Source organism: Notechis scutatus, chromosome 5 (assembly GCF_049901735.1).
Source record: "Notechis scutatus isolate UNSWTSFEM ecotype Mainland chromosome 5, rNotScu1.2, whole genome shotgun sequence".
Classification (NCBI taxonomy): Eukaryota; Metazoa; Chordata; class Lepidosauria; order Squamata; family Elapidae; genus Notechis; species Notechis scutatus.
Window position 1 is genome coordinate 116,587,237 of NC_142013.1, and position 13,075 is coordinate 116,600,311.

The 13,075-nt window shown below is 61.8% G+C and overlaps 1 protein-coding gene across 1 annotated transcript; it reads right to left on the reverse strand.

Moving 5' to 3' along the window:
• Positions 1-362: 362 nt before the first annotated feature.
• Positions 363-7,990, reverse strand: SMPD1 (sphingomyelin phosphodiesterase 1). Its single transcript, XM_026688401.2, is given in 7 exon segments — positions 363-1,267; positions 1,372-1,517; positions 2,658-2,734; positions 2,884-3,055; positions 4,953-5,468; positions 5,470-5,711; positions 7,691-7,990. Coding segments are annotated over 7 exon segments (1,758 nt in total). The 5' UTR covers positions 7,892-7,990; the 3' UTR covers positions 363-863.
• Between the last annotated feature and the right edge of the window lie 5,085 nt (positions 7,991-13,075).

Consider the following 13,075-nt stretch of genomic DNA (forward strand, 5'->3'; position numbering starts at 1 on the left):
GGAGGGAGGAGCTGCCAACGTCCCTCTCCCCACCCCAGAAGCTGGGGAAGATGGGTGCCTGGCAGGGCTCGGGAGCACACTGGGGTCCTGATGGGTAAGGGGCACCCCCCACCCTCCCAGGGTATGGCACAGGAGAGGCAGAGCTTGGCTTCCCTCCACGAGGGGGGGCAGGGTGAACCCCACTTCCTCCTCCCTCCTGCCAAGGGGAAGATGTGTTCCTGGGCGCTGCGCCCCCTGCCAGGTTGGGCCCGTCTCTCCCTGCCCTCTGGCCTTGGGGGCAGCCAGCTGGTCACGCATGGGAGAGAGAGCCAAGGGGACCCAGGCGAGCGGCTGAACCGGGCGAAAGAGGAACCTTCTGCCAGTGGAGGAGACACAGAGGCCATTTATTGTTGGGAGGGGGGAACAAAAGAGAAGGGGGGTGCCCTCCCCTGCAGAGGAATCCCCTGCTGGCAGAGGCTGGGCTGAAGAGCCTGCCGGCTTTTGCCTGGTGCCAGAGCAGCGTCCTGGCAGCAGAGCCATTCGGGCCTCGGCTCCTCCTTTGCGGATGGCACTCAAGCATGCGGGCAGCAGTATGGGCACGTCGTGCAGGCCTGCTTCCCACGCCCGCACAAAGGGGCTGGAGCAGGGGTGGAAGAGGAGGAGCTGCCCAGCCATGGAGGGGAGCTGCAGAGGCAGCCGGGGCTTCCTACCCTCTCGTGAGAGTCCTGGGCCCTCTCCGCACCTTGGGGGCCAATTTGGAGGGTGGTGGGGCTTGCCTGGAACTTGAGCCCCACGGAGTGCCCGAGAGAAGGGACGCTGTGTTGTGCCCACCTGCACAGAGCCCGCTGGAGGGCAGGGCCCCTGGGCCCTTGTCTTGGGCCCGGCTAGCAAAACCGCTGTTGCCGCCACCAGGCCTGGATTTCCGGGAAGGGCAGCTGGAGGCTCTGGCAGAGTTTGGGATCAGCTGCCCGGCCGGTGCGGAGCGCGCAGAGCGTGGCCTTCCGGCAGGTGTCCCCACATGGCTCAGCGGGCGGGTGGCCCTTGAACCTCAGGTACCAGAAGTGCTGGAAGAGCCGCTCGTCGGCCTGGAGGTGGTCCAGGAGCCGGTTCCAGTCCTCCGGGAAGGCCACGGGCAGCCCGTAAGTCTCCTGGGCCCCGTAGAGGCGCTGCCACCGAGCCACGGCACCGGGCTGGTTCGCCTGCGTCAGGTTCAAGATGAACGTCTCATGGTCCAGGACCATGTAGGAGGAGCTGGAGCGGATCCCATCCACGTGGTAGACCCGGTACCCTGGAAGGCAGGCAGGCAGGCAGGCAGGGGTTACTGGCTCGGCTCAGGGGGGGGGGGGGCGGCTGGCAGCAGCAGACACCCTGGGAGGGAGGGCAGCACCTCACCTGGGTTGAGTTTGATGTAGGTGGTAACGCTGGGCGCCAGGAAGGCAATGCCCAATGGCCGGGTAAGGGTCTCCTCGTCGTAAAAAATCTCAAACCCGTCCAGGTGGGTGTGGCCAAAGAACTGCCCGGCGACCGTGCCCTCAAACCTGCAGGGAGAGACGGGCCTAAGCAGGGGCTCCCCAGAGGCCTTTTGCCCCGGCTGGGCAGCTCGAACGGGCTGAGCAGGGATCCAGCCCTGCGTCGGGGCCCTGAAGATTGGGGGCGGGGAGAAGAGGCACCCCAGGAACCCCAGCTTGGCGCCGAGACCACGAGGCTGGCAAGGAAGCAGCCCAACCTCAGCACAGGCCCTGAAGGAGATGCCCCAAGGTCAGCAGGGACCCCCCCACATGGGAGACCCTTCCCCACTTGAGGATGTGACGGGCTTGAGCCGAAGCCCTTCCTTAGCGTCCGTCTTCGGAGAGGTGGCGTGCCAGGGTGCAAGACTGCCGGTGCCCAGGGGGCCCATCAAGGGTGGGATGCGAAAGGGGGCTGGACAGAGCTGGCCTGGCCCAACCTCGGAAGGCAGAGCAGAGCCGGAGCTGCTGACGACCAGACAGGAGAACGGCCAGAATTGAACTGGAGAAGTGGAAGGAGGAAGCAGCCACCTGAGTTCCCGGGCAGCATAAGGCTCCTCCTGCCTTGAGCAGGGAGTTGGACTAGATGACCTTCCAGTCTATGTTTTATCTCTTCAGGAAGCCCCCCAGGGACGGTCTGGGCCTGGGAAGCGCCCCCCTCCCCGGCAGGCCCTTCTGAGAGTTATTCAGCTCCCTCCCCCAGGAAGAGGGTCTGCAGAAGGCCCGGAGCCGAGAGACCTCCAACCATGGCTGGCCCTCAGGAACCCTTTCTTGGGCAAGGGAGCGGCTCGGCCTTTACCTGACCTGTGACCTGGGTGGTGGGGAAACACTTCCTCGTTGGCTTTGGGAATGGAAGGCCCCTCACCCCCGACTGCTGCCCCCTTCAGGAGTCACCCCGGAAACCTTCTGGGGATGGGATGGCTGCTTGGCCACCAAACCAGGGCAGCAGCAACTGGGACCCACGGCTGAGCCTGGAGCAGAGTCAGTGATGTTGGGGGGAGGAAGGAGCCAGGCAGGCCTTCGGTGTCCCCCCGCGGAGCCTCCCAGGGTGGGTGGCCATCCTTGGTGGGAAGACGCACACCCAGGCTGGGGCGGGCAGGGGCACCGCCCTCTGCGGGAGCCTGTGCACCAACCCTGGCACCAGCACTTGGCTGGGTGCCAGGCGCCTCGTACCTGTTGATGATGCGGTAGTAATTCCAGCCCCAGCTCCGCAGGCAGTGGGAGGGCGGGATGTGGCCGATGATGTGGACCTGCAGCGGAGGGGTCAGTGGGGGCAGCCGCAGCCGCCAGGGCCCCCTTGCCTGAGCTTCCCCGCTGGCCCGCTTCCGAGGAGCCCCCCACCAATGCTCTGGCAATGAGCTGGCCTGCCCCACCTCAGTTCCTGCCCGCCCCAGCTGACCTTCTCTCCGCTCTCCTCCGCCCTCTGCAGGACGCCCACCAGCCACTGGAGCTGCCCGGCCGGGTCGGTGGCGTTGATCAGGAGCCAGAAGTTGGCCTCGGAGCAGAAGTTCATATTGAGGGAAACCAGGCGGAGGCCCCGCCAGAGGGGGAGGGTGTAGAAGCCCCCCAGCCTGCCGGGGGGGAAAGGCAGGAGAGTCTCAGGGAGGAGACCCTCAGGCCCCCTCCCCTCCCCTGGGGGAGCTCCCTTGGGGTGGGGGGTCTCCTCCGTCCCCTCGCCATCAGCCAGACCCCGAGGCCTTCAGCGACGGGGCCCCCAGGCCTCCAGGGCAGGCATAGGCACCAGAGCCACTTTATGACGGGGGACGTCTCCAACCCCCAGAATCCCTGAGCCAGCAGAGCAAAGCACGGGACTCTGGGAGTGGCACTCCCCAGTTCGTAAAGGTGCCACAGTCACCCCGCTCTGTCTGTGCCCGGGGCAGAGGCGGCCCGACTGGTGCCACGGGGCTTCACCACCCGCCCACGCCGAAATCCTTGTTAAGCAAGCAGAGGAGGAGGAGGAGGCTGGGCTCCCCTCCCACAAGCCACTTCCACCCTGGGGGGCAGGAGCGGCTTCCTTCTCCCGTGAACCCCTGGCAGAATTGAGGGGCTCTTTGGGGCTCCTCCTAGCCCCCTCCCCAAGCTGAGCCTCCCCCGAGGAGCTTGCCTGGTTGGGTCATGAAACACCTGCAAGGAAACAGCCCAGCTCGGGGGGCACCGGTGGGCACGGCTTCCCAAGGCGGCTGGGCAGGAATGCTTGGAGTAACGCCACTAGAATGGCCCCACAACAGCCCAGGCCCCCCGTGGGGGACATGGCTAGCAGGTGCGATCGCTGCCTTGGGCGGTTTATGGAGAGGACAGGGAGAGGTGGGCTATCAGGAGAACAGGAGCCGTTCGTGGGCAGCACTGCCAGGCCAGTGGGGAGGGGAGGAAAGCATTGCACACACCACCGCCCCAAAGACGACCCTGGTTTCCAATCGGAAGTTCCCACGGCATCCCAGGGGGCTCTAAAGCCGGTGGGGCCACTTTTAAGACTTCAACCCCCAGCTGGGTCTTCAAAGTGGCCGAGGCCGGGCAGCCTTGTGTAGGAACCACAGCTGTGAGGCTCCACCTGGGGCACCCGGCAGCCCCAGTTCCCACGGCTGGCAAGGCCCCCAGGGGTTTTGCTGGGCACAAAGGAAGGCAACTGCCGCCGGAGCGGCCGGCTGCTCTGCCAAGAACATCCAGCCCAGGAAGAACCAGGAGAGCAGGTTGCACCCAGCCCAGTCGCCAGGAATGCAGCGGAGGCAAAACCTTCCGGCTGGGAAAACCAACCCAGTCCTATTATGGCTTCCATGGCCACCCAGCTCAGCCAAGCGGCTTGGGGGGGATGGGGGAGGGGCTTCCAATCCCAACACCCAGAATCCTGCCGTTTGGCTCCACCAGCTGGCGGCCTTCCTCCCAGCCGGCTCTGCTTAGGGGCAGCCGGGAGGCAGGACAGAAGGAAGAGAAATAAGCATCAGAGCTGCGGGCGGGGGAGGCGGCCACTGGAGTCCGGGCGGGGTGGGGGGGCAGTGAATTTTATTGATGGTTATTGTTACTGGGTGTTGGTGACACCCAGGGCAGGTCCCTGCCAAGGCCACCTGGAGAATGGGGAGTGAGGACCTGGTCCAGGCCTGGGATTCCAATTATTTTACCATCTATTTGGTGGCCATAGCGTAGCTTGGTGGGCATGGCAGGGAAGGATACTGCAAACTCCCCCTTCCCTCCCCACCCCACTAACCTGCTTTCCAGCTCCATTCTCCTCTGCAGGGCAACCAAAGGAGACCCAGCCAATCAGCTACCGGTTCTCCAGGGTCCGAACCGGCTGAATCCCACCTCTGATCTGGTCCCCAGGAAAGGCAGGGGAGAGCCCAGCCTGCACCTCCACCCCCAGCCAGGACTGTCTGCAGGGCTTCAGAGGCCAAAGCAGGCCAAGGCTGCTCTGCCCCTCTGCAGGGGGGGGGGGGTGTCCCTCAGGGAGCCTCCGGTCCCTCCCTCCCTCCCTCCTACCTCAGGGTCCGCAGGGCTTCGGGGGGCAGCCACTGCTGCCAGGCATCGGCCATGGCATCGTACAGCCAGGCGGAGGACTGGTTCCCAGGCACGTAGGGCGGGGGGAAGGCATTGACGGGCACAGACTCGTGGTTGCCCACTGCCGGGTAGACGGGCAGCGGCCCCAGGTACTTCCGGATGAGGCCGGTGATGGTGGAGAGGGCGTGCAGCTGGTCCTGGCGCGTCTGCTGCCAGATGTTGTGAGCTGGGATGTCGCCCGTCCAGTAGGCAGCCTGGAAGGGCCCGGCAGATGCCAAGTGCTGCAGCAGGTTCTCCAGAGTGTGGAGGGGCAGGTCGCATTTGCTGTAGGAGCCCCAGTAGCCGGCCCCGGGGCCCTGCGGCTGGCCCCCCCGGCAGCAGAGGGGGTCCCTGCAGTCGGGGTCGCTGCCCGGGGTGTACTGCAAGTCCCAGTGCAGGTCCGTCAGGAAGAGCAGGCGGGCCGTGGGGGCACCGGGTGGGGGGGCACCGGAGGCCTCACGGGGGCTTGGGGGTTTCAGGCAGGGTGACGTTCCAGCTGGAGTAGATGTCCCAGTGGCCACACCGGGCGCCCACCAGCAGGCCGCAGATCTCAGCCGGGCGCAGGACGGAGCGGACCCAGGCGGTGACCATGTCTTGCCCAAAGAGGCGGGTGGCCTCCCGGCACACCTCGGGGGGCGCCAGCTTCAGCGTCACGCAGACCTTGGCCGCCAGCTGCTGCAGGTGCTCCACGCTGGTCTCCAGCTGCAAAGCAGAGGGCTGGCATGAGCATTGGGAGCAGCCCTGGAAATGTCCAGGCGGAAAAGGGGGCTGGAAGAATCTCCCCGCCTGAGGCCTCAGCCAGGCCCTCCCTCGTCCCCTACGTCCCTGCCAGGGTCCAATGGCACCGAGTCCCTTGGGGCAGCGGGATAGGCTCTGGTGTGGGGAGACCCCCCCCCGTCCACAGCCACCGAGGAGTGCAGGAGCAGCCGCCTTGCGTGGGAAGAAAGGCCTCCGACAGGCCAGGCTTCCCCCGTGGGCCCTCTCAGCAGGCCGTATTCGCCCCCCCCCCCGAACAACCGCCCCTAACCCCAGCCCTGGCCCTGAGGCTCGCGTGGGTCCCAAAGAGCCAGTTGTGCACAGCTGTTTGGAAGGGAGCTCGGGAGGGGGCCCAAAGCCTGCCTACCAGGTGGGGGGAGGAGGGAAGGTGCCACCCGGCCTGCTGTGCAATCAGGCTGGTGCTTTGTGCCACGGCCGCTGCCCCTGCAAGGACTGCAGGCAAGGGGCACCCGACAGCAGAGAGGAGCCCAGCAGGTCCTGTGGGTCTCCTTTCCCTGAAGCAAGGGGAGGGGGAACCAGCTGCATAAGGCCTGAAGCAGCCTCTCTGCTCCCTCTCCCCATGTGGGGCTGTGAAAACATGGCATATCAGGGTTGGCAATTATTTATTTATTTGCATCCCACCCATATTATTTTTTCAAATAACTTAAGTGGCGAACATCTCCACATACCTTCCCGCTCCTATTTCCCCCATAGCAACAACCCTGTGAGGTGGGTTGAGCCAAGAGACTGAAACCGGCCCAAAATCACCCAGCCAGTTTTCAGGACTAAGTGGCACCAGGCCATCTGAGTCTTGAACCACCACCTCTCTTGGATTTCTATCTCCCCTTCCCACCAAAGGAGCCCTTCCCCAGCAGAGCCTCTGCCAAGGGTCCCACTAGACCCCCAAAGCCAGAGCGTTTGGCTTCTGGGATGCGAAGGGGCCAAAAGGAGCGCCCCCTCCCCCCTTGAGGCGAGGCCTGCCAGGCCCCCGTTCGGCCCTCCTCTCTCTCTCTCTCTCTCTCTCTCTCTCTCTCTCTCTCTCTGTGTCTCTGGGCTCTCTCTCTCTCTTTTTCACGCACACAAACACAGAGACACACACAGACAGACAGATGGCTGATGAGGAAACCTCTGAGCTGTGTAGACCCAGGAGCCTCCTGGCTCTGCCCCCCTTGCCCGCCTCCAGCTGTTTTCCGCAGAGCTCGTGACCTGCTGGAGGTTGGGAATTAGGCCGTCAACAAAACGAGGGGTGTGGCCCCAAGGGCAGCCCCCCCCCAGCAGCTGTCTCACTGACTGCAGGGAAGAGGAGAAAAGTTGGGGGGGCTATAAGACCCCACAGGGGGCTCCCTTGGCACAGTTGGCACTGGCAGCACTGGGGGGGGGCGAGGGACTCTCCTTAGGACAGAAAGGCCTCATCGTTTGTCTCCTGACCCCTTCCAGAAGATGGGGGGCGGGAGGAAAAGGCTGTGCTGGGACCGGCCAACCTTCTCTGGACATCCTGGGGGGGGGAGGGCGGCGGGGGTGTCGGTCCAAGGGCTGCAGGCTTTTCTTCAGGATCCGGACACTTCTAACTCCGGGAGGGGGAGGCATCTCTCCAGCCTCTCGGAGGGGTCCCTCGCCCTCTGGGGGCCCCGGGGGTCCAGGGAAGGCGGCTCTAAGCTCCCGAAGGGGGGCGGGCAAGGGCACCCAGCGGGCTCTGCCAATCTTCCTCGGCAAGGAGCTTCCCTCCTTCCGGAGAACTTCCGCAAACGGCCCCGGGACCTTCTCCAACCCAGCCCGGGGGCCCCGCCAGGAAGCCGCCCGGCCGCAAGCGGCGGGAAGGGCACAAGCCGGCCCGCTCTGCCGAGCGGAAGCGCGGCGCCGGCCTCCCGGGGGCCGGAAGGGTGCCGGGCCCGGGCCGCCTGGGCCGGAGAGAGCGGGGCGCCCACCTGCATGCCGGCGTCCAGCGCGCTGAAGAGGAGCCTGCAGGCGGGGCAGCTGAAGTTCGTCCAGCCGAAGCGCGCTCCGGCCGCGGGCAGCAGCCGCTCCAGGGCCGGCCGGCTCTCCCGGGCCCCGGCTAGCCCCGCCGCCACCGCCGCCGCCGCCGCCAGCGCCCCGGCCAGCACCAGGCACCCCGCCGCCGCCCGCATCGCCCGGCCCTTGCTCAGTACGCAGAACGGGACGCGCTCCGCCCGGCCTCGCCTCGGCACTGCCGGCCGCCCGGCTGCCCGTCCGGCAAGGAAGGCGCCTCGGCGGGCGGAGCGAGGCCGGAACCGGGCGGAGCGCCGTCAGCCCCCGCCCCGCAAGATGGCCTCCCGCTCCTCCCCGCTGCAGCGCAGACGGAGGGCCGCTTCGGCCCCGAGGGGGAAAGCCGCGCGAGGCCGCCCGGCCCGGCCCCTCCTGGCCCAGCGCTACCCGGGCCTTGCGAGGGAAGGAGGCCGGCAGCCCCCTTCCCTCCCTCCTTCCCCCGGGCAGAGGGCCCAGTCCCGCACCCCGGTCCCCGCGGCCCTCCCTCTGCCCGGCAGCCCCTGTCTCCGTCGACGGGACTCCTGCACGGGGCCCAGCCTCGGAGAGTGTCCCCGCTCCGGGCCCCGGCCGCTCCCGGAGCTCGCCGGTCCCTTGCAGCGGCCTCGTTAGCGGGCTAGCCGAGCCGGCTGCTCGCGGGGTGGAGGCGGGGTGGTGGTGGCGCCCTGCTTATTGCCTGCAGTGGCCCGACGGGGTGTGTGTGTGTGTGCGTGTTTCCTCTTTGGAAGTCCCTGGCTCGGGCTGTTGCTGGCCTGGTGCAACAATGGCTGCTGCTGGCCTTGCCTCTCCCCGAGGCTTTTTTTCACTTCCTCCTTCGAGAGGCTCCTCGCTTCGTCTCCGGGTGACGGTCTTGGAAGGGCCGATCGATGGAGGGGACTGGGCCGCTTCCGGGAAGCCCCCGCCGGTTGTGGCCTGGCCTTGGCCAAGGATGCCCGCAGCGCCCCAGCGGAGAGTCTGCCAGGCCTTGGGAGGTGAAGGCGCCTCCCTCTCTCCCTCTCTCGGTTCTCCTGGCGTTCGTGGATGCTCCCTGCTAGCCTGGGGGGTTTCCATGCAAGGGCGGCGTTGGCAGTGGCGGCCGTTGTTTCCCTTTGCGTAGCTTGTGTGGGTTGTGCTGTGTGTGGCAAGTTGAGTGGCGGGGTGCCTTCTGATAAAAGTTGTGTGGGTTTCTCTTTTCTTGCACCGTGTTGTGCAGGCAGTCTGTTTTTATATAAATTTTATTAAAACAATTAAAAACATTGAATATGGTGAGGTCGTTTTGATGTGATTTTGGGTCAATATCGTGTATGCATATATTCCTATAAACAGTTATTCAACTATATACATATATACCTTTGTTTGTTCATATAATACATTTCTAACTTCATTCGTCATCTTTTCATCTCATCCCAATCACTTACCCCTTCAACCACTCCTTTCCCAACTTAAGACCTTCCTCTCTGCTCCCACCAATGATAGAATTTATCCCAAATTGCATAGTAGGCCGATTCATCTTCGTTTTTCATTTCTAGAGTTAACTTGTCCATTTCAGCGCATAGTAAGATTTTGTGTATTACTTCTTCTTCACTTGGTATAACTGTCTCGTTCCAGTTCCGGGCAAGCGTTATCCTTGCTGCAGTACTAATGTGTATAATCAAATAAAGCTCATCTTTCTTTTTTGGTGTTGTGGGTTGCTACTGCAGTGTGTTTGTGTTCATCAGAATAGCAGTTTGTGGGCAGCTGAGTTAATTCCTTTGGCGACAGAGCGCCTGGTTAGTGTGGGTGGCTTTCCAGTCTTAATGTGTTCCCTCTGCTGACGAGGCTATCAGGAAGGGTTGTGTGTTGTTGTTGTTTCCTTCTTCCCTTGTGAATATTCTTCCTTTGAAGAGGCTCTGGATTGCTCCATGTCTCTCCTCCTTTGGTGGTTCTTTTCCATTAGGACAAAGGAGCTGTCTGTGCACACCTGTGCATTTCTGTTTCCATGCCTGGGAGAGTCCTGGTTTGTAGGTGCTGAGAGTGGGTGTTTGTTGGCACCTGGGCCCATCAGTCTGAAGGCGGGCAGGTAGGAGGCAGAGGCTGGTCAGGTCCATGTTTCCGGGTGTTTCGATCTCGGGGTATTCCACTAGGTCAGGCGTGCCGTGTAGCCCTGTGGTCCTACGGAGGGCAAGAGGCCCAGCACATCAAGTGGCCCATCATCTCAACTGCTTCTCTTGTTAGGCCTTTTCTGTCCTGGATGCCCTGTGGGCCGAATATCCGCTCTTCTCTAGGAGGGGTCCAAGGCTGTGGCCAGTTCTCTGGCTGTGTAGGTGTCGCTGGTCCCCCCACACCCTTGGATGAAAACCTGGGTCAGCGTGGGAAGACAGTCCAGGGCGTTTCCTCCCTTGGTGAGGCTTCTCTCGGCCAGCATGTTCACTTTCTCTGCTGGGTTGGCCTCCACCGGGAGGAGGGATTCTTTGGCCTTTCGCAGGCCTTGTGTCCCCTTCCCCCTGTTGGCCCTGCTTTGGTTTGCTGGGAGGGTGGAGGTGGCTGGCTCCTTCCCGAGGCCCTTGGGGGCTCCCCTGCCCTCTGCTTCGAGTGGCTTCCGCCCCCGTCTCTCTGCCTCGGGTTTTCTGGGCTGCTGCTGAGGCTGCAAGGAATTCCAGTCAGACACCTTCCGCTTGGGTTCAGGTGCCTCTTTGCTTGGGGCCATTTGAGCCATTTGGCTTGGAGGTTTGTTTTTCTTTTGATGGGCTTATCTTAGAGACAGCCTTGATGGTCCTTTGTCAGCATGTTTGTGTGCTCTGAGGCCGCCCTTCGTTCCAGCTGCTCCCCGGGGTTGTCTGTGCTGCGTGTGGGATTTGTTTCGCCTGAGCATCCACAGTCCTTAGCCATGGACCATTTTGCAGCCGCTTCCTTGAGCTATTTTCCATCCAGCTGTGCAGTTCAGGGCAGGTTTGTGTCTGAGCCTGATGGGCAGGCCAGGTTGCCGTAGGCCTTTGGGCAGAAAGGCTGGGGATCCCTTGGGGGAGCTCGGCCTACGGGCGGATCCCTTCCCCTGTTGGGGCTTCTGGGGCATTGGACGCCCATGTGGGCTCCCACAGGGGAGAGAATCTAGGCAGCTGGCGATTGGACTGGGGGTCCTTCGTGTCTCTGAGCCAGGAGGTTTCCTTGCAGGCATCATTTCCCCCCAGTGTGAGGAATGTGGGGTTTGCTCCCCAATTCTGTACTGTGGCTTTCCCTGCAGGGTTGGTGGGTTGTGGGTTTCTCCTGGGTGGTTCTTGGATTAGGGCCTTGTCTTTCTATCCTGTGCCCACCCAGTACGGAGCCCCCACCCACCCCTCCCAGTGAAGGAAGGCTTTCTCTCTCTCACCTGAGAAACCTGGCCCTGGGGACAGCTGCCTCCCAGGGACCAGAGGAGAAAGGCGCTTCCTTTCCTTTCCCCCTCAGCACTTTGCCTTCCTTGAGGTACAGACTGGACTCTCGCCTGTTTCCTGCTGCCCCACCAAGAATTCTTTGTCCCTCTCTAAGGAAAAGGTTGACAGCCATGATTACCGGCCGTCGGGTCGAGATCAACTATTGGGGGCCACAGAGACGGGTTTTCCCCAGGAGGACAATCTGTCTTCAACCTGGTCCCGTCTCTGCCGTGACTGAGTCCACCCATCTTTTGGAAAGATTTTTTAAAATCCTGCCTTTATTATTTTTATAAATAACTCAAAGCAGCGAATAAAATTAATACTCCTTCCTACAAGGTCCCTCCCAACTCGGATACTCTGTGTTCCTCCTCCTCTTTTTCCCACCCTAACTGCCCCGTGAGGTAGGTTGGGTTGGGAGTGTTTGGGCAAAGCCACCCAGCCAGCTTTGGTGTCTCTCGGGATCAACCGGATCTGAATGATTTACAGTGTTGTGCAGAAGCGTCAGGCGGTTGGGCAAAAATGCCATAAATCAAGAAATGCTTTCAGAAATAGAAGCGGCCATAGTTTGTAAGAACCGATGACAGAAGGATCTCCTGTAGATCCACAGAGGATGTTTGGAACCAGCTTGAGTGTCTTCGGAAACGGTGTGCAAGCGCATCCCGAAGGATGGAGGCTGTTTTGAAGGCAAAGGGCGGGCACACCCGATCCTGACTTGATTTGGAGTCCCCTCCTGTCTATTTACTTTCCATTTTGTCAACTGATACAATAATCCATTATCCCTTCTATTTCTAAAATAATTCTTAATTTACATCACTTTTGCACAACGGCCTAAATCTTTTGCCCAATACTGTATGTCTGGCCTGGCCTTTCCCAGTATCCAAGCCTTCTCCAAGGAGCTGAGTCTTCACATCAAGTGTCCAAAGGAAGTGAATCTGAGCCTGGTGTCCTTTGTGCCTTGAAGGAGAAGGAAAGGGAGGCGGGGGGTCGACGGAGGCATCCCCACAAACCCCAGTTTTGGCCTGGAACGAGGCTTTATTGCCTTGACAGCCAATCTCCCTTCGGCCCCTCAGGCCCCTGCATGGCAAGCTCTCGCCTGAGCTGCATTGCCTGGATCCTTTCCTGCGCTAAAAAGGAGAAGTTCTCCACTGCTTCAGGCTGGCTGCTGTTCCTGTTGCCACTCCGTATATTCAGTCAGAGTCCCATTTTTTCCACTGTGTTCCTTTCGCATCCTTTGCAAGGGGCTTCCCCAACCTTTCTGGCCCAGTGGAGACAGGGGGAGGGATGTTTTGTGCATGCTGCACGTGCCACTTCCCCAAGTGCAGCTGCGCAGGTGAGCAAGCGCTTGCCCGCCACCTCCACGGCCTGGTTCTGAACGGACTGCGGTCCAGCAGATGGCTGTGGACCAGGCCTTGGGGCCCCCTGCTTTGCAATCATTGTCCACTGTGGCATTCGGGCCCACTTGAGGCTCCCAGGTGGTCTTCCAGGACAGCCCTCCCGTGGAGCGCATTGCAGGGTTCAAACCATGAGGTGACCAAGGCTGGAGTGAGTGGCTGAACCTCTTCCCCCCTCAATAAATTCAGCACACAGATGGAATGAAAAGGGAGCGACTGAGCTGCCTTCTCTTGCTCCTGGGCCCCCTTCCGCCCACAGAGTGACTTCTTCACCCATTAGTAGGTTTTGCACGTGGATCGTGAGATGCTCCGGGATTCCTGTTTCCCTGAGCACTTTCTCTCCACAGCTTGGCATGATTTAGGCAACTGAAGGCCTCTCTGTAATCCTGGAGCCCCAAGTGGACCTGGATTTCAAATTCTTCTTCTTAGTAACTCAAAAACAACTTGGCAGTTTGTGAAAGTGCTTCACATGTTATGGGTTTGTCAGAATTTTGATAAATGGGCTGGGCAGCCTGGCAATTGAGGGGATGTGTTTGCGGACACAAAAATA